This window comes from Curcuma longa, chromosome 14 (assembly GCF_044706935.1).
Source record: "Curcuma longa cultivar G26 ecotype Majalengka, Jawa Barat chromosome 14, ITB_CL_G26_1.1, whole genome shotgun sequence".
NCBI classification, from domain to species: Eukaryota; Viridiplantae; Streptophyta; class Magnoliopsida; order Zingiberales; family Zingiberaceae; genus Curcuma; species Curcuma longa.
In genome coordinates this window covers 6,287,862-6,307,642 of record NC_133874.1, presented here as the reverse complement: position 1 = coordinate 6,307,642, position 19,781 = coordinate 6,287,862, and the positions used below count along the sequence as shown (strand labels likewise).

General features: G+C 39.2%; 3 protein-coding genes across 3 annotated transcripts; all 3 read right to left on the bottom strand.

The window, feature by feature from the left end:
• Window positions 1-301: 301 nt before the first annotated feature.
• On the bottom strand, window positions 302-3,506 carry LOC141844996 (transcription factor MTB1-like). The gene is made up of 2 exons (XM_074732992.1): window positions 1,078-3,506; window positions 302-485 (listed from the first exon to the last, which is right to left on the bottom strand). The coding sequence occupies exon 1, from the start codon at window positions 3,221-3,223 to the stop codon at window positions 1,424-1,426; it is 1,800 nt and encodes a 599-aa protein (XP_074589093.1). The 5' UTR covers window positions 3,224-3,506; the 3' UTR covers window positions 302-485; window positions 1,078-1,423.
• A 2,139-nt stretch (window positions 3,507-5,645) lies between these two features.
• On the bottom strand, window positions 5,646-12,539 carry LOC141845418 (uncharacterized). Its single transcript, XM_074733476.1, has 10 exons — window positions 12,348-12,539; window positions 12,051-12,261; window positions 10,481-10,563; window positions 10,200-10,300; window positions 9,343-9,438; window positions 9,196-9,249; window positions 8,740-8,888; window positions 8,540-8,657; window positions 6,172-6,268; window positions 5,646-6,092 (listed from the first exon to the last, which is right to left on the bottom strand). The coding sequence occupies exons 1-10, from the start codon at window positions 12,430-12,432 to the stop codon at window positions 5,887-5,889; spliced, it is 1,200 nt and encodes a 399-aa protein (XP_074589577.1). The 5' UTR covers window positions 12,433-12,539; the 3' UTR covers window positions 5,646-5,886.
• Window positions 12,540-14,063: 1,524 nt separating this feature from the next.
• On the bottom strand, window positions 14,064-18,728 carry LOC141845090 (glucose-6-phosphate 1-dehydrogenase, chloroplastic-like). Its single transcript, XM_074733134.1, has 10 exons — window positions 18,454-18,728; window positions 17,355-17,500; window positions 17,147-17,241; window positions 16,701-16,815; window positions 15,893-16,098; window positions 15,577-15,726; window positions 15,346-15,466; window positions 15,036-15,265; window positions 14,753-14,953; window positions 14,064-14,527 (listed from the first exon to the last, which is right to left on the bottom strand). The coding sequence occupies exons 1-10, from the start codon at window positions 18,656-18,658 to the stop codon at window positions 14,272-14,274; spliced, it is 1,725 nt and encodes a 574-aa protein (XP_074589235.1). The 5' UTR covers window positions 18,659-18,728; the 3' UTR covers window positions 14,064-14,271.
• Window positions 18,729-19,781: the final 1,053 nt, after the last annotated feature.

Here is a 19,781-nt window from a genome sequence, read left to right as displayed (position 1 = left end):
TTTATATTAACCCACACTATTAATATCATTAAAATATTATAAATATTATTAAATAAAAGGTTCAAATTCAAAAAAATTAAATCAATTTAAAAATAAAAAAATTAAAAATACTAATGAACCAGCACCAATTCACCTAGGGTCCAACCCGTAACCGGCCCGTTTAGAGACGGATCGATTACAATTCTGGCCTGGTGAACCTGGTGAACTAGCTTAGTATCAATAGTGAACCACCAAAATTTGAAACATTCAAGAACTGATAAATATGAAGAAAAAAAAAATCAAAATTCAACTGTGATTGGTAAAATTATAAGTAGAGCATAAGAAACTGAGCAAGAAACATAACCCAAAGTAATAGAAACCAAAGTAAGCATGCAATCTTTTTTTCTCAAGAATGTGTAGTTCAGTGGCAGATGTTACCGTCAAGCAGGAAAGATTGCTCGGAGTGCTTGCTTTGGCACGCTGCCCTTCTCCTTTTGCTTTGTTTACTGGGCACAAGCAAATTAAAAAAAGTTAGAACACAATGCACATGAGTGATTTTTCAAAGCATGCCTTTGTAATCACCAGCAAAATTTAATGATAAAAGTATTTTATAAATTAACCTGCACTCATTAAGCCAATTTTTAAAGTGCAAATTGATTTTATTTTAAGAGCACGTTTGGCATGAGGTAACTACTACTACTATTGTTCCAAGAAGACTTCACAGACTAAAACAGGTAGGCAAGTGTCAATTCTAAAGAAAAATGAAAGCAATTTCCACAAGCTACTGATTCTTTGTTTCTTGTGTCATTGTTGACTGGAGGACAAAAAATTTGATCTAAATGTCATCAGATTGGAAGAGTAACCAAGTGTTCTTGAATTATTGTTGACTTCTCTATATTTCTATTGATGGAATATAAAAGTTCAGAAAAAAAGCTGTGTCAGCCATTTCAATCTACAATCATGTAGGATAGTGTAACTGAGTGGAAGTGGCATACAAATTTCATGCATCAGTGTAGAATTAGTGTTTGATCTTGTGGTAGACAAACATACATGGTAAGCTTTTACAAATCGATAGATGTTGATACAGAAAATTCATACCAGATTGCAGTGGCAATTTCTTGAAGAGAAAAATGCTCCTGAATTCTTGATCAAGCAGGATAACTCCATCACATTGCCAATGCAGAGAAGTGGGGCTGAGAACACATGGGCTAGAGCAAGCGAAGATATCTGAGTGAGAATAGAGGAAACTATCAAGATATGTCCAACCAAAATTGCTTTGCTGAATTCTCTGTAAAACACTTCAATGCCGTCTTGTGGAACTCTAGGAAAATGGTGAGGGACCTTACAAATGAGTTGTGAATTTGCTTATCAAAGCCTACCATAATAAGCCTATTAAACTATGTCTGTCTTCGCCATAGGAGGTATTAACAGCAGAGTTTCAATGTCATGTATCGCTCAATTGATGAGTTAGAGCAGCCATTAACTTCTCCTTGGTAAGTTGCTCAGTTCCAGGGGGCTTCACTATGAAAGTATGAAGGACGCTGTCAGTAGAAGCAGAAACCTTGGAGTCCACCACATTGATCTGTGAATCCCTGAAAGCTTGAATGACCTTGGAGACAGGGTGCTTCTCTAGAGGGCAACTCACTTGAACAATTACCTCATCCTGGGCTGATTGGATATCAACCTCGGGATGATGAGCCTGATGTTTGTAGTCCATGAATGATGGATCACCCCACATTTCCCTCTCTGCTTCCATCTGCTCGAGCTTCTTCTCGAGCTCAGTGATGTAAGATATGGCATCCCCAAGCAGGGAGGCCTTGTCCATCTTCGAGATGTTGGGCACCACAGCTCTCAGAGCGTAAAACCTCTGGTTCAGCTTCTCCCTTCTCTGGCGCTCAGCTTCAACGTGGTTCAGCGGCTCTTCCCTGCCGTTGGCTGGCTTCCGACCCCTCTTTCTTGGCCTGCGCTCTTGAGTTGCGCCTTCCTTATCTTCTTTGGACGGAAGCTCAACGTCTGTGAGCTCAGAGTCAGCTGCACGGGCACGGTCCGTCACTACGCTAGTAGAAGGAGCATTGGCCAACGTCCCAGTGCGGAAATCAATTTGGCTCGACTGTGACAGTGGGTGTGAATGCAATTGCTGGTGCAGCCGTGGTTGCTGCTTCTTCTGTTGGAGTAGGTTGATCCTCGGGCCATCGCCAATGACTCTGTCAATTTGTCGAACAGAAGGCGATCCATTGAGGAACTTCTGCTGAATAGAGTTCGAACCGTGTTGATTCCATTGAAACACAGTAGCAGTGTTGCTTAGTGGGTGGCTCTTTGGATGGAGAACGCCGTGCTTTGCTATTATGCCAATTGGAACTTGTTCCCTCTTCCGGTTCGGGTCCCTTTCGTTGGCGTGGGAACGGCGAGTGCTCCGATCCTTCCCAAAGATCTTCGGAAACTCGGCGACCTGATCGCCTTTACCAGAGCGCAAAGCAAAAGCCGGATCGATGTTCTCGTCTGTATTTTCCCTGATCAAAGTGCCCGCCTTAACGCAATCCTGCCAGAAAATGGACCTGATCATCTGCAGCGCCTCAAAATTCTCCGGCAGCGCCTTCGCCGATCCCAATTCGAGCACGCCCGCAACACACGGCACAAACACGATGGTGCGGAACCCTGCAGACCTCGCGAGATATGCCCGAACGCAGTAGTTGGAGCATCCAGGCGACGCCAATTCCGCCTCGGATATCCATATGTGCTTCTCCGAAACAAACGCTCTTCCGGGAGCATCCTCCCCTTTGGAAAACGAGAAGTACATCGACGCAAGGAAGTAAATCTCAGCGCCCGTGATGTGGTCAAGCTGGAGCGCGTAATTCTCGTCGTCAGACCCGCCGGATAGCTTGTGGAGCCGCTCGAGCACCCGCTTCCGCATCTTCTGGTGCGCGCCATCGAGGGGGTTGCGCGGGAGGGCGCCGCTCTGCTCCTCGAAATCCCCAACCTCGCGACAGTGTCCGTCGCCCCAGCCCAGGACGAGTTCCCCGGCCTCCGACCGCGAGATCTGCCAGAAGATGGCGTAAGCCCAAGCGGAGCCGGGATCCTCCACGACGTCCTGGAGCTTGGTCTGGAGGTCGTCATCGCCGCCTCCGATAGCAGTGAGATGCCCGTCGGGGAAGGCCGCGTGCTTAGCGTTGAGGTAGTCAAACGCCTGGGGACCAAGCACCGCTACCGCCATCTGCTGGTCATCCTCAGTCCAAAACGCGCCCATCGCCACCCGTATCCCGCCGCAACTCGAATCTCGACCGATTCAAAGATCCCGATGCTCCACCTCCACCATTTGCCTCACAAATCACAGATCGATCGAAACCAAATCGGAGACGAAGAGGAGTTACCAAGCCGATCGACTAGGGTTTAGAGGAGGAACAAGGAATAGGAAGGCTAGAGGCGGAAGCCGATCGACGGCGAGGCGGGGCTCGTGTTGGAAGACGATGCTCGCCCTTAAATAGAAACGCGGGCAGCCGGCTCGAGCGAGCGGAGCCGGAGCAAGCCGCGACGGGTAGTTGGGCCAAGGAGAACGTTAGGCTGAAAGTAACCGCATAGATATGGGTCCGTGCGTGGTGCGCGTACACTGACTCTGTGCGGCCTTATTCTCCCACAAATCTTCCGTTGGGAATTGGGATAATGTCGGGCCATATTTTTTTATTCGAATATTAAGAAATACATATAAAAATTTATTTTTTTTCAAAAAAAACCCTTTTTAATGCCATGTGACTACTTATAGAGCATTTAAATTTTATCCAGTATATTACACTCGAACAGTCGGAGTCTTATAAAAATTTAAATATCATCTAAAATATATTAAATGTGAACCCGACAGTCAATCGGACGGCCAGAACAGGGCCCATCTTGGTTTTCACGAATCACGAGGCCGTCTCGAGGTTTGCGTGACGCCTCTATTTCTGTTGTTTATTTCACGTGTAACACATGCGGCCGCCGCGATATAAAATAGAGCCGAGTCTAGCCGAGCCGAGCCGATACGAAAGGAATGGCGCGATTGGGCTGTCCGATCGGCGCACGTGAGTAGGGCGTGAGGCCGGGGGTGCCAAATCGCGTTTTGGACCCTGAAATTTATCCAATTTCTCTGCGGCCTTCTTTAATAGAGGGTGCAAATTTAATGTCGGGGTCTACTCGTGTAGCTTTTATTTAATAAAATATGATGGTGAAATTATGATGTCATTTCTCAGTTGAAAAGAAAATACTTATCTTTTATTATTTGAAAAGATAGCTATTTAATTGAAAACTATAAATTACTCACTATTATTAAGTCAAATTAGATTGTCACTGATCTTATGAAATAGTAAAACAAATAGATCCCTCACGTGGTGCCATGAGACGTGTTGATTGAATCATTCGTATTTTTTGAATTTATCCGATAGGTTGCCTTGGATTATTAAATAAATAAATAATAAAGCAAATAGATAAGTCATAAATCTTTATCACTATAGCTCACTAGTGGTATCAAAGATATAGTTCTGTCTTTGATGAGATAAGTCAAAAGATGGAATAGTGGTAAAAGAAAAGGTTTAAGAACAGATTTTTTTTAATTATTTTTTCTTGTAGAAATCAAAGATGAATTTCAAAAAAATAAATTTAAATCAATGATCCATCCATCCTCCTCATTTCCCTCTCTATATACAATTTTTTCCCCCAATCCTTCGGCCTTTTTTTAAAAATATATTTATTCTTTTTCTTCGTCGTTCTTATTCTCTGTGTTACTTTTTTTTTTATTTTTTTAGTGATTCAGTTAAAACACATATCAAATTATTTTTAGACAAATTGAACCATCAAAATTTATTATTAAAATTGAACAAATTAAATTAATATAATATAGATTATTTTTTAAAATAATGATTTCGAATTGAATTAATTAAAATCAAACAAATCAAATTGCTTTTAGACGAATCGAACCATCAAATTTTATTATTAAAATTGAACCAATTGAATTAATATAACATTGATTAATTAAAATTTTTTATAAGTAATTGATTGATAATGCAATATCAATCTAATCGATTGTGTCAATTGATTTTTAAATTTATGATGCTTATTCTTGTATAAAATAACCTATGGACAGTGTAATATAATAAACTTTATAATCAAAATTAAATTTAATAATAATAATAAAATTAGAAAACAACCGAATAAATTTAAATAATAAAAAAAATGAGATTCCAATACCTGACACGTTTTCTAAATACCAATAAAAATATTCAATCCCGACGCCGTCGAAAGAAACGCGTGTAAAACGGAAATGGAATATACTGTAGGAATATTCTCTTTGGAGCTCGGTATTATTCCTTCGCGAAGGAATCTCCTCCCCTCTTGTCATTTATTTTCTTCCTTATTCCACCTCAAGAATGTTAAAATCTCTCTCTCTCTATCGATACATTTTGCTCCTCCTCCTCCTCCTCACGCAATCTTGGCGATTCCTCACATCCTAGTAAGGTTCTCTTTGTTTTGAGTCTCACATTTTTCTCTGTGTGTGATTTTTTTTTGTTGAATAATGTTTTTGAGATGTTTGTCCATAGATTTTGAGAGTGTTATTGATTGTTGTTGGCCCACTGATGCAACTTTTAGCTGATCCAAACCTCGAATCGAATGGTTTTGTCCCTTGTAGATTCACTGAAATATTCATTAAGGATCATGATCATACATAGAATCAAGGTAATGCAACATTGTCATAATTAGGTCAATGGTACAATAAATGAGAAGAAAAACAAAGGAAATTATAGCACAAGAACAGAGTTCACTTTTGGAACACAAATGGAGTATCCTGTCACTGTTTCTTTGCGTGTTATTTGTTGTGTGATGATCCCTGAAACATAGGCCTCTCCTGTGAAGGAAATGTTTGGGTAAATGAGTTTAGTTACCTCATCGATTGGAGACTGCAACTCTGGCCGGTTTCATGGTTCTAAGAATGCTCCTCATGTGCTCATATGCAATCATGAAGATGCCAAGGAAATAGAGGAAACTGAGTTGTATCTTTGCTAGAAAGTTATAAACTGTTAGGAGATTGCTCGCCGAGCTGTTTCCATTATTCCTTGTGGATGATTTTGTTCCCAAGATTGACCATCGTGCTAAGAAAGTAAACCACACTTATTCAGTAACCATATATAGAAGTTGTTATGGATGCAATTTGTGATGTGTTGCACTTACCGCTAACGGTGGTCTGTCTCTCCGGCAACCAGGACCACTCTTGAGGTTTAAGCTTGCATTTTGATGCGATTATCAATTCCCTCAGAGCTTGGTTAACCTGATTGAACAGTAGTATATTTTTCAAGAGTGAAGAGAATACATCTTCAGCAATCATGGTCGACTTAAAAGAACATTATCTATTGAATGTCTGGTAAAATTGAGAGAGGTAAAGTGGTAAACTCCATTTCAGTTTGCAGTTCTAAGTTCATTTGACTTGTACACACAAGAAATTAAGGGGGCGGATCCGCTATGTTTTGTAGTTCTTTTCCTTGCGCTCACCCTCCCCCTTCTTTCCAGGTTTAATGGTAAAAGAGAGTTCGATGAAAAGGAATGGTGGAAAAAACAGTTGGTAAGTATTTGGATAGAAAGAGGTGGATGAAAAGGCAAGTTATGTTTGGTTTTGTTCCAATGTAAAGCATGATAGAAAGCTCTTAGTGAACTAGACAGTTGGATTACCCTTTTCTTTAGATTTTTCTATTACTATATATCAATCTCTAGTAAATCTTCTTTCACACATTAGCAACATTTACAGTGTGTGCCACACTACCTATTCTCATGGGTTTTAGTGTTATTTTAGGGGTTGTTTACCCCAGAAATCTCTAGGAAAGGAAAGGAGGATTTCAATTATGAGGAACTCTTCATCGTTTACCCCAATAGAAATACTGCAGAGAGGAATTTTGAACATCTTTTAAACAAAACTGCATCCACCTAAAATAAAGGGATGCAATACTTGCAGCAGTAGGAATGGGATAAAATCTCAGTTTTATCCTTGTTTCATAGTCCTCCTAGGTGATGATGCTCCGTTGTCCTCCTAGGTAGCACGGATGATGAGATCTGTTAATGGGTGACCATAAGATCTTAGAGTAAAAGAGCTCAAACAGAGGTTTTCCAACAAGATCTATCTAAGGTGCTGAGCTCGGTGGACTCATGTTCGGGGCTCAAAGCGACGACTAGACCAAAGTCAACTGTCAACATGGTCAGGCTTAAGGAGATGGCAGGTGCCACAGGCACAATGCGACAACAGGCTTAGAGAAGATTAGGCAATGGCTCAACAAGGCTCAAGTGTGCTATGCTTGAGGCACCAACTTGAGTGTGGTGGGTTGGGCTCGGAGGTGATGACAAACATGGTCAAACTTGAGGAACCAACAAGCACTATGACTAAAGGCAACAACAAGATCAAGATGACAACAAGCAGAGAGAATGAGGGAACAAACTTTGACATGACAGACTCGAGACAACATTCGAGCTTAAGGTGGAGGTGGCATGGTCAAGCTCAGAGGAGATGTGTATCTTTTTACCTTTTGTGCATAGGCTTGTGATGGGCCTAATAAGATCGCCCAATCGGTCAGATTTACCTTAGTGTGAAATTCATAAATTACTAGATAATAAAATATGTTTAGATGACATAGTTTATTTTACTAGATGACATTGAATTCTAACTATTTGTTGAGTTCTTTTAGCAATTTATGCCTATTTTCCTTGTGCATGGATAGGAGATCAAGAATTTATAATTCTTGAAGTTCAAGAGAGCCTTCAGTGCTACCCAAATAGTAAAGTCATCTTTGCTTTGGATATTTACTTGTGAAGGAGATACAAATAGAAGGATGCAAGGGAGAGGAGTAGTAGAAGATTCTCTCATGTCATTTACTAGGAGGAAGATGAAGTGAAGAAGATGAACATGATTCAGATAAGTAGCCAGGTCAGTTCCTTCATAACCTCTTTTACCCCTTCCAACCAAAATGGTCAATGAAGGCTATGGCAAAAAGTAGCTAGTGGATCCTTGCTTGCATCGTTCCTTAAATATATTTGCCTAAGTAAACAGGGAGAGAGGTAATTACTTTGTTCCGTCAGTAAAACGTCGCTAGAGATGTAGGATCAACTGTGATATCATGTTAAGTCTAAAAGAGAGTTTCATCCAATCAAAACTAGCAAACACTTAGATGGGATAGGATCTGTTGATATTAAACATAAACATATACGCAAAAGTCTTAAAAATTTATCACTGTCGAATTAAGGAATAGAAGTTCTTTATTCATCTTTTTCATTTGAACTGTTTTGGCATGTCTTCTTTCAGCAGCAATGTCCTGGCAACCAACATTCTACAATTTCTCTTCTTGCTTAACACAAGCCGTTATGAATTTCTCATTCACTGATATCTATTTTATAGTTGGAATAATTCTACAGCTATTGTTACTGACCAGGCATGAAAGATTATGATGCACTAACAAATAATCGACATTTAAATTTCAATCAAGACATTGGATAATTATTGATCAAATATTAGCACTAAATTAATGATTCCACAAAATAGTAAAGCCTCAAACTATACCTCATCTGGCCTTTCATGGCTGACCAGGTGCGCACCATGAAGTTCCACCATTCTGGCAACAGGCTGAAGTTTCTCGGCAAGGTTCCTTGCATGATTTACTTGAGCAATAATGTCATGCCTAACATAAAAAAAATCAACATTGATGTCTAATTATTTCCATGTTTTTATTTAAAACATGAGTGTATATGATCAATCCCAACCTTCCATGGATGATTGATATCAGAAATCCAGCTGACCTAATTCTCTCCAGCTCTTTTGGTGTCATTTTATGATTCCAGCAAGCATTAACTTGGCCTTCAAAACCATGGTTCGATTGCATTCCACTTGATGATATATTCTTTACATATTCCTGGATAGCATAAGTTTCAGAGTTAACGAGAATGCAAATTGAAGTTAATTTTGTTGGAGACCTATGAGTAAAAAGATCAAAATAAGCCTACGTTGTTAGAAGAGATACAAATTCACTTTAAAAATAGATGCTGATAATTGCATTGTAATCATAATTGAAATAATCATAATCGTGGTTCCAAACAGTTATGTCTTAGAATTCAAATAATCAGTGCATTTTTCATTAAAAACAAAAATGGAAAAAAAAGGACTTATACATAATGTTGATATACAATCTGGATATCCAAAACAAAACAACGAACACTTACTTTGTAAAGGATATCCCTTCTTCTGCATGATCCAACATGTTCGTCAAGATATTCCTACATTTTAAGAAAAATAAAGACAATTAAGTACGGACTAGTGATTCAAAGTGGATGGGGAGACTAAAAAAAAATGTCGTGATTATTATTAACCGTTGTGTAATGAGTTTCCAAGTCAACAATAGCTCTTTGCTCTGGAGTTCTTGCGCTTAAGAAACGAAACGCAAGGGATATCATTTGGCGATCAATCTGCATTTAATAAAAAGAACAGGTTGTCTGATTAATCGATGCGTGCAGCCACATAAGTGTCTTGAAAAAGAGGTGCAACTATAAATCTAGCTACGGTTCCATAGAATAATTGTCATGGAAGAACTTAATTTCCTAATCTGAGCTTGCAGCAATCAATATTACTTTCCTGCATAATTGATGATGGATCCGGAAAAGGATACCAATATGAAGATCATAAGTCTAAGAATTCTTCAATGAATCAATGTAATTTATGAAATAGTAAAATTTTAGATTATCAGCTAATGACCTTCAACCATAAGCACTAAACTTGACAACTAATATGAATGAAGAATGTCTAGTTCTTGATTCAAGCTTACTAAATTACTCCAGCTAAGCGTGTCTAGCACGAGTGAATTTGGAAGAGTCATTCAAATATTTTCACCATACAAAAGCTAAGAAATTGATATTGTACAGGAAGATCTAACTACCACACCTTTCCTTTCCACAAAGCTTGATACGAAATCAGCATATGATGCCAAAAGCATTGTCGCCTTCTTGGTCAAAGTGGAAAGAAGATGAAAGTACTAAAAATAAATTCTTAGGCTGGAATAACAAAATCTATAACCAACATTCGCCCATTGAGGGTCTTAAAGAAAATTTACAAGGATAGTTCCAACAGCAAAATCTTCGATCTTAGCCTACTGCAAGGACAAGTTTCAGTGAGAGTTTAAAACAAGATCTGATTTACATATCCTTTCAAGATTAACAGACTTAGAAGATACCTTCGGAAAGCACTCAAAACCACCTCCTGTGACATTGAGCAAGGCCAAGGAGCATATTCTACCAGGCGCTAGGGCTGCCAATTTGCAAGCTATCATTCCTCCTGATTATAATCGGAACATGTTGTGATAAAATGTGAGGGTTTAGAATTACATATTTGATCTTTCCCCAGAAAAAAGACGAAATCTTAGCACTAAATGAATTATGAAGAGCCATCATAAATAAGGTAAATGCCGGCAGTTTGTTACTTCCACCTCCAAAAAATTGATAGAAGGAAACTCACCCATTGAATGACCGAACACATGAGCTCTTTTCCAGCCTAAATGATCCAATAGAGCAAGGGCATCTTTTGCCATTATGGTAGTTCTGCAATCCGATGAAAAATTGCCTTTAGAGTACATTATCTATAGAATCAAACGGCAAACTAGGGGTGGGAAAAAATATCGAATTTTCGGTATACCGCACATACCATACCGATATTTACCGTCCATACCGAAAATTTCGGTATACCGAAAATTTCGGTACGGTATAATACCGTACCGAATTTTTCGGTATCGGTATCGGTATGAAATTATTATTTTTCGGTATTTCGGTATATACCGAAATACCTATTATATATCCTCTTATAAATTATTTATTATTTTTAAAATTGATATTGGGTACGGTATTTCGGTATGATCGGTATACCGAACATTTTTATACGATCGGTATGATCAGTATGATCGGTCGGTTGGTCGGTATTTCGGTATGATCGGTCGGTATATCGAATATTTTGATCGGTATGCATTTTATACTATACTGAAAATTCGGTATACCGAATTTTCGGTATACCGAAATTCCGGTATACCAAATTTTCGGTATGGTAACGGTATAGGTTTTTTTTATGCCGAAATTTTCGGTACGGTATACGGTATCGTATGTAAAATTCGATATACCGTACCGACCCAGCCCTACGGCAAACAACGCCAAAGATAGTAATTTGCAATAGGTCATATGAAAAATAACAGATAAATACGAGAAAATCCGAAGAATAATCTCACATTGATGGCATTGTTACAAATACATAACAATCTTTCGGTAATCTATGGCATTGCAAATTTGTCTATGTAGTTAACCTCAAAAACTTGTAGAAATCTATGGTCTAGACGGTCCTTGAACAAACCAAAAATATTATAGCATCGAATCCATTCCCTGAGGCAATAAATAAATTCCAAAATGGCCGGAATTTTGATATGCCAGAAAAGGGGGAAAAGGGCATAAATCAGACATAGTAAGAAGAAGATAAAAACTAGGGCTGTCGGTATATACCGTTTTACATACGATACCGTATACCGTACCGAAAATTTCGGCATAAAAAAAACCTATACCGTTACCATACCGAAAATTTGGTATACCGGAATTTCGGTATACCGAAAATTCGGTATACCGAATTTTCAGTATAGTATAAAATGCATACCGATCAAAATATTCGATATACCGATATACCGATCATACCGAAATACCGAAATACCGACCAACCGACCGATCATACTGATCATACCGATCGTATAAAAATGTTCGGTATACCGATCATACCGAAATACCATACCCAATATCAATTTTAAAAATAATAAATAATTTATAAGAGGATATATAATAGGTATTTCGGTATATACCGAAATACCGAAAAATAATAATTTCATACCGATACCCGATACCGAAACCGAAAAATTCGGTACGGTATTATACCGTACCGAAATTTTCGGTATATCCGAAATTTTCGGTATGGACGGTAAATATCGGTATGGTATGTGCGGTATACCGAAAATTCGATATTTTTTCCCACCCCTAATAAAAACTAAGAGGCGGCGTACGTGTATTCAGATTTGTGACTGGGCACAGAGCTCCGACCCATCCCACGGTTATCGAAGCAGCACAGCTCGATCCCATCCTGCGCCTCCTCCGCATCGGATGCTTCCGATCCACGATCGTCAGAAAGCGCTGCCGGCAAGTCGTCATTCGCCTCCACTGCTCCCGTCAACCCCTTAATTTGGGGCTCCCACGAATCATGCGTCCCCGCCAATCCTAAATCCAATCGGAGAACGCAAATCAAAACCCATTCTCTGAAACAGAGTTCCCGATCCCTCGACAAGAAATACCAAAATACAAACCGATAATCAGGAGGACCTTGGTGCTGCCATGGCCAAACCTCTTGTAAAAAATCCGCACCCCATTCTCGCCGTCGCCGTAAGGCATCTCCTCACTTCGATTCCGCGAAACAAATATCCCTCTAAAATCGGATTACTCGTTCCTCAAAATCACGAAAAAGGAATTAAGAAGGGAAAAAAAGGAAGAAAATTGATCGAAAAGCACGCGGATCGCGAGAAGAAAGGGCATCGCTCGCTGCGGAGGCCGCGTATTTATGGGAGAAGAAATTGCAAGTAGATGAACTTGCAATGGTCGCCAGAGGCGGACACGTGTGCGGAAGCGGATGAAACGTGGGCAAGTCAAGTGGGAAGGTTGGTGGCGGGAAGAGCATGAGTCAAAGATGGATGCCATTGGGGATCCGGTCGCCGAATTCGCGACTTGGACCGTCGATTTGTCGGCGCTCGCAATCGAAGCCGTCCATTATTTTATCTTCGAGAGGACCACGCTAGTTTGATCATCATTTTATTTGGCCATGTGTGGCGAGGAACATGCGGGATTCTTTTATATGGATAATGGAACAAAAAAAAGTTGACCAAAGAAACTATTAATTTATGAATATATTTTTTTAAAAAATAGTCAATAGATAAATATTTTTTTAAAATAAAGGTTCGATACCCAACGAACTCCCTAAACCCTAATTCCTAAAGATAGCTTCCGATCAGCCATAGAGGAATGAAGGCATTCCTTAGCGTATCTCATTATCATCTTAAACATGTAGGTGGATACACTATCTCATATAAACTATAAAAACTTCTGTCAATCTTCTTCAGTTTTTGATAGTAAGTGATTGAGAATGAGCAAGAGAGATGATCATGGATATACTAGATATCGAGAAAGGTTACTGATATGGTGAAAGTCCAAAATTACCACGTGGCTCTAGATTCGGAATAATGCGGAACTATTAGGCCAGATCAACGAGGATTAAACAAAATTCAGAGAGTACCCAATTGGCAACCTTGGTTTCATGTGTCAACTTCATCTCGATTTCGGATCCTGATCTCAATGTCTACTGGATCTCGATCCCGACCTCGGCATCTACTAGATCTCATACACCGGCTTCCTCTCGCCCTCGAATTCCGACCCCTACTTGGTCTCAGGTCGCGACCTCGGCATCTACTAGATCTTATATACTGACCTCATCTCGGTCTTGGACCCCGACCTCGGCATCTACTGGATTTCATATGCCGATCTCATCTCGGCCTCAGGTCCCGATCTCGAGGTCTGCTCGATTTCATACGTCAACTTTACCCTTGTCTTGAATCTTTTATCATTCACTTCTAGGCCCATAAAGTCAGTTTATTTGTAAAATCAAAAAACTCTAAGACTGCTTCCTCGGAGAATTAGGAAAAATATTTCAGAAGATATGACAATAATTGAAACGCATTTGATTTGTAAAAGGTTGTCCATACCCATGGGCACAATATGCACACATAAAATCTTAATTTTCTCATGTTCTTAATCCTTTCTCTCACAAAATCCTAACTTGAGCATCGGAGCAGATTGTCAGGATCAGCACCTGGAGTCATTCTAACTCTCTCTTGAGTGTTTTTTCGATTTCTTCATCCCTTCCGATGACTATCTTTAAGGAGCGTGCACGTCAGCCTGTTCGTTAACCGGTGGTTTGATCATTCATGATATTTGACCGGAATGGTTGCTAATAGAGAAACTAAGTATTCGTATACTTCCACAAGTAAGATGCAATATATTGCCTTTTGAACTGTTCAAAGAAGTGTTCGGTTGTACATGCACTTATTTCATAAATTACAAATTTGAGTTCATCCACAAATGAGTGACATTGTGGAGAAAACTCCCCTACTAAACAAAATCATTTATATTACTTTCCAAGGACATTTTTTGTTCAAAGTTTTAGTCGACATTCAAGTCGATCTAGGAGTTAGTATCGCTGCTAAGATCTCCCCATCGCACGTTATGTTTGGCAGCAAGATAGTATGCTCCAACTGGTCCTCTACTGCCATATGGATACAGCTCCGGCGCAATCCTCTTCTCCTCCAATTCCTTGAGCACTGGGGTAAAGATGGCCCATGCCGCATCGAGTTCATCACTTCTGATGAAGAGCCGGCGCTCCCCTTCTATCGCATCCATAAGTAGCCTCTCATATGCATCAGGAATTTCTATGGGGTACCTGCAAAGGCAAAGCAACCAACTATGTTTCAGGAATTTCTTGTTAGTTTAATTGTTTCACTGGTATTGGATTAGTGAACTTAAGAGTTTGAGAATAAAATGACAATACTTTTGGAACTCTAAACAGCATTTTGTCGATCATAAACCACATGGGATAAAGAGGGAGTATAAATTCATCAATTATACTTTATCTACTTCTTTCCTTGAATTTGTCCTTGAAACATACCTTGCTGCGTATAGCAGATTCAGATTGCTACGATCCAATCTCATGTTTAAGCCAGGAACCTTATTGTTTATCTTTAAATATATAGCTTCATCGGGTTGCACACGAATCACAAGCTCATTAGTCGCTTTATCCAGGTCGGATCCAAAATTTCGCTTGTATAAATTGCCAGGAACATGCCTGAACTGAACTCTAATCTCTGCACTGTTATCTCAGCTAAGTCATAAGCTAACAAAGAAGGTCAATGAACATGAATAGAGTGGAGAAAGTAGTGGTGAATGGTTACCGCCAAGTATGCAAGGCTTTTCCGGCTTTCATCAAGAATGGCACACCGTCCCATCTAGCATTATCAATGAACAGAGCTGCCGCTGAAAATGTTGGAGTGAGGCTCCCTTTTGGTACTGTCGGATCATCTACGTATGCAGGATATGATCTTCCACCCTTTGTGTGACCCTTGTATTGTCCAACCACCACATCATCAAGCTGTAGAACCCTCATCGACCTTAGAACTTTTACCTAAGAAACATCACGTGATTAGGCAAAGAATGGTATGGTGCATGAGAATTTATGAGAATAATATGTAAATCTTTAAGAACCTTTTCATTTCGGATATCCTCTGCAGCTAAGCTGACAGGAGTTTCCATGGCAAATAAAGCCAGTATTTGTAGAAGATGATTCTGCATTATGTCACGAATGATCCCGTAGTTATCGAAGTATCTGAAAACAAGAAGATAAACAATCAAATTAATCTATATCAAGCGAATCTCAAGTTACCTATAGTTAGTTAATTACAATTAATATAAAGTTAATTATATAAATTGACAAACCCGCCTCGACCCTCTGTTCCAAAATCCTCTGAAAATATGATCTGCACATTCCTAATGAACTGCCGTGACCATAAAGGCTCAAAGACGAGATTGGAGAATCGAAGAACTGAAAGGTTTTCGACAAGCTCCTTTCCCAAATAATGATCAATTCTAGAAGAAAAAAAATGCCAGATTAAGTATTACTTAATGAGGTGAGAAAACAACATGCTTGGATCTATTTCCTTTTAGCATTTGGAACCAAGCATAAAAAACTATAAGAACAAACTTTTCTTTTAGCTAAACAAGGAAGAGATATGTTTGTATTCACATGACAGACCTGAATATTTGGTCCTCCGTTAAATATTGCTTTAGAGAGTGTGTAAGTTCTGCTGAAGATTGGGAGTCACGACCAAAGGGCTTTTCAACTATTACTCTGGTCCATCCAGTTGGGGAAGATGCAGAACGGCTAGCACATCTCACAACATCAACAAATATGCTTGGTGGAATTGAAAGGTAAAATAACCTATTTGCTAACCTTCCCGCCTGTAAAATGTAAACTTAAAATCCATAATTTGCGGAAAAACTTATCATTGTCATAGTTGAACAATAAATAAATAAAAACAATAATCAGTTCAGAAGAATCCACATAGAGACAGCCTTTATTTATTAAATTATTTCTGGGTTCATACAGAAACATAAAGCTGTGGAAATCTCAAACAACAGTTGTTTTTGCCTCTGTTGTTCTTTGCTTTTGGCTTTTCTTTTTTGTTTTCTTTGGAGGACATTCATTATTCGACTTAAAGCAATATGATTTTTTTATCAACACCTGACATTATTTTGGAGAAAGAACTCATCATAATGAAAAGGGAGTTAAATTTTCTTCATTTGACTTAAAAACCATAACATTCTTTATTTGTGTTTCTAAGTCAACTTATGTGGATTCCTGACAATTTGGGTCAGGCATTGCATGGAACCCCTATCATGTGATGTGCTAGCCAATTATTTGATTTGTATGATGTGAAGGCAACTATGATCCCAAATTAGGTAATCATGAGGCATTTCATTGCACATAACAATAAATCTAATTGTTGAGCCAAACAGTACGTGGGAAAAAAACAAATCAAAGGAAAAAGGAATCAACTAACCTCTTGTTCTTTAAGTTTTCTGTCTAGCTCTGACAAATTTTCCTCCAGGCCATACTCTCCTGAATGGTAGAAGCACCTCTGCAAAAACTTTTCCATCTTTGCACTGCAGTTTTCCCTGTAACAATGATTGAAATGAAGTTCCAAAATTATTTCACTACTTATTTAACAAAACTCTATAGAATGATAAACAACTCAAGAACTCTTCGTGCATATGCTAGGAACGAATGCTGATAGAACTAGTTAGGTTTCAATCATTCAATCAGAACATTGTGCAGCACTAAGCAGTTGTATCAAGAAATAGCATGGGACTACATTAGGCGAAATTGTAGAGTATTAAGTTCTTCATATTCTTTAGTTCAAAGTTCCAAAAGCAAAAAGAACTAAGATCATAAATACAAATATTACAGAGGATGAATAGGTAGTTTGGCATCATTATTGTCTAAAACCTTTTGTCAATTCTGCAAGTCAGAGTTTTGCTGATCATATTCCTCATCTCTTCATTAGTTAGTTGAGTTCGAGCATAGCCAAAGATTGTGAAGTGCTGCATAAAAGGAACAAATCAAACCATGAGGGACCAGAAAGCCAGAATACTTGAGGCATAACAAAATAAAGTATGCAAAAAGAGCAGAGACACAAATTTACTAGAGATTAGACCTCTGGAATACAATCTTCATAAAAGAGAGCAAAAAGTGCAGGAAAAATTTTCTTCTTGGCAAGATCTCCTGAAGCTCCAACAACTGTAATGCTTACTGTACTCTCCAATTCGTGTTCAACTTTGAAGTGTTCAGTATACTGTTCTTCTGCAGAAAAGCATAGCTAAGTCGGTTCAGATGTCATAATTCATGTATAAAGAATATAAACACAGAAAGAACATCAAGTAAATGCAGCATATCAAGCATGACAACTTGATTATCAAAGAGCAATGTGCATCTAAAAAAAGTCAAGCGGCAAGAAATATCTTACTAAATTGGAAAAATAATAAAATTAAACTCTAGTTGCAGTTATTATTTTCCATCTAAGAAGAATATACTCTTATACTAGTTATCGGTTCAAGTACAAAGAATCCAATCTTGACCAGCAATCACTAGAAGGGTTCGGCCTTTGGGATAGCAGTTCCTCAACAGTTCAAACAATTATAACTTTAAAATCCTAATGCTTAGCCATTTGACAAACTCCTATTCAAATTTCTAATTTGCTATATATCACAACTCTACAGCTAACTTAGCTATGGCGATTAACCACCAAAATTCTGCATGCCATACTCCAAGCTCTTCAAAAGAAAGAGTATAACCAAACTGGGAATAAGGAAGATCAAATTGCCAGCATAGAAGTTCGATTCATGCTAAGAATTGTACATCCAAAGAAAAGGCACTACTAGAACTAATCAAGTGGAATTAGCTTCTTCGAAGAGATTTGCAAGTGTGTGTGAGATCCAACCCTCAATTCATCCTTTTTCACTATCCCACATTGGTTAAATCTAAATCAAGCAATAAATAAATATCTTTTCTGAAATTTGATTTAGAGAACGGCTGTCCCAAACGCCAATGAAACACTAAACATGGATGGTGAGCAAGTCAGAGATTTACGAATGAGACGCTAAGGAAATACCAGTCAAATACTCATCCTACCGGATCATAAAATACACTTTGAAACTCTATCACTTGAAAAGAGGCCATTCCATTGGTCGTCTGAAAGCACAACCGAATGCGGAAGATAAAGGCGAAATTCTGACCGGATGAAGTAAACATATCACCTTTTTGGGAGGAGGTCACATTGATAGGGTACCCATTGGATGATTTCATCTGGAACCCCCACCTTGCGACGAGTTCCTGGCCGACGAGGAAGTGGAGGGTGGAGGCAGGCCACAGCTTGCACTTTCTGGAGAGGACCGTGCCAGGATTTGAAGAAGCGGCCGAATAGGCGCCGGATAGATGGCTGTGGAAGCACGCAGCGGCCATCGAGGAGGAGCAGCGAAACGAGAAGAAGAGCGCGATGGAGGAGCTATCGCTCGTTGATCGCTCACTTCAACACCAGTCGTCCGGGACGCACATTTTCACTTTGCCCCATATCTTATCCATTTCGGTAACTCAGAAAACCCATTTGAAGTTTGAAAAATACCATAAACCCCTTTTTAAAAAGTAAAAAAATAAAATAAAAATGGATTACAAGTCAATGGATTCATTGATTGGATTAATGAATCGAAGAGTATTTTTTATTATAAAGAAGTGCCCGATTGTATAAAAGTGAAATTGATTATCATCAAATTCAAAGGCCGAGCATCAATACGGTGGGAGCAGTTACAATGATCACATGACTGACATAGCAAAGTCAAGATTATTGATTGAGAGAAGATGAAGAATTACTTTCTTCTCTTCGGTTACACTCAAATTTTGTTCTAACAACTTCATGCATCGAGACATAGTGCAAAATCGGTTAATGATTACATGGAAAACACAGAAGGTATTGGCGAGGAAGATGATGAATCCAATGATGAAGACCGAGAGGAGCAGCAGATTATAGCTTCTCTATGGGGCTTGTTCCAATTGTCAATGATGACGTGGAGAAGGATATCAACTCGCCCGCCAAGAATGACTTCAAGTTTTTTCAAGACACTCATCGAAGTCAGGAAGAATGACCCTAAGATCCTTTGTGGTGATGCAAAGATCTATTCATTCGACGAGGAGCGGGGACGAAGGCGACGACGATGAGAAAGCGAAGCAGAGGGTTATCAAAAAGGAGAGACCTTTGTACTTGAAGGAAGTCAATGCTCGACACTTGAGTGAAGAGGGGCTTGAATTTGAGGATGGACCTTTAAAATCCAACTCAAAGGTCTACAACAAAGAACAAGACGAAAGGTATCAAGACATTCTTGGAGGAGGAGAAGGTTGCTTTTGCTTCGGTCGACGAGGAGGATGACATTCTCAAGGTGAAGGAGATCTAGGAGAAGCTTGAGGAGCTATCCGTGATAGCATTTGAGTACAATCTCAGTTTATCGTGACCAACTTATGCTTGGTGGTGATAGTGATCCACCATTGTATCCTAGGAAATAGATGCTCGTCGTGACCTCTAAAGTACCGCTGG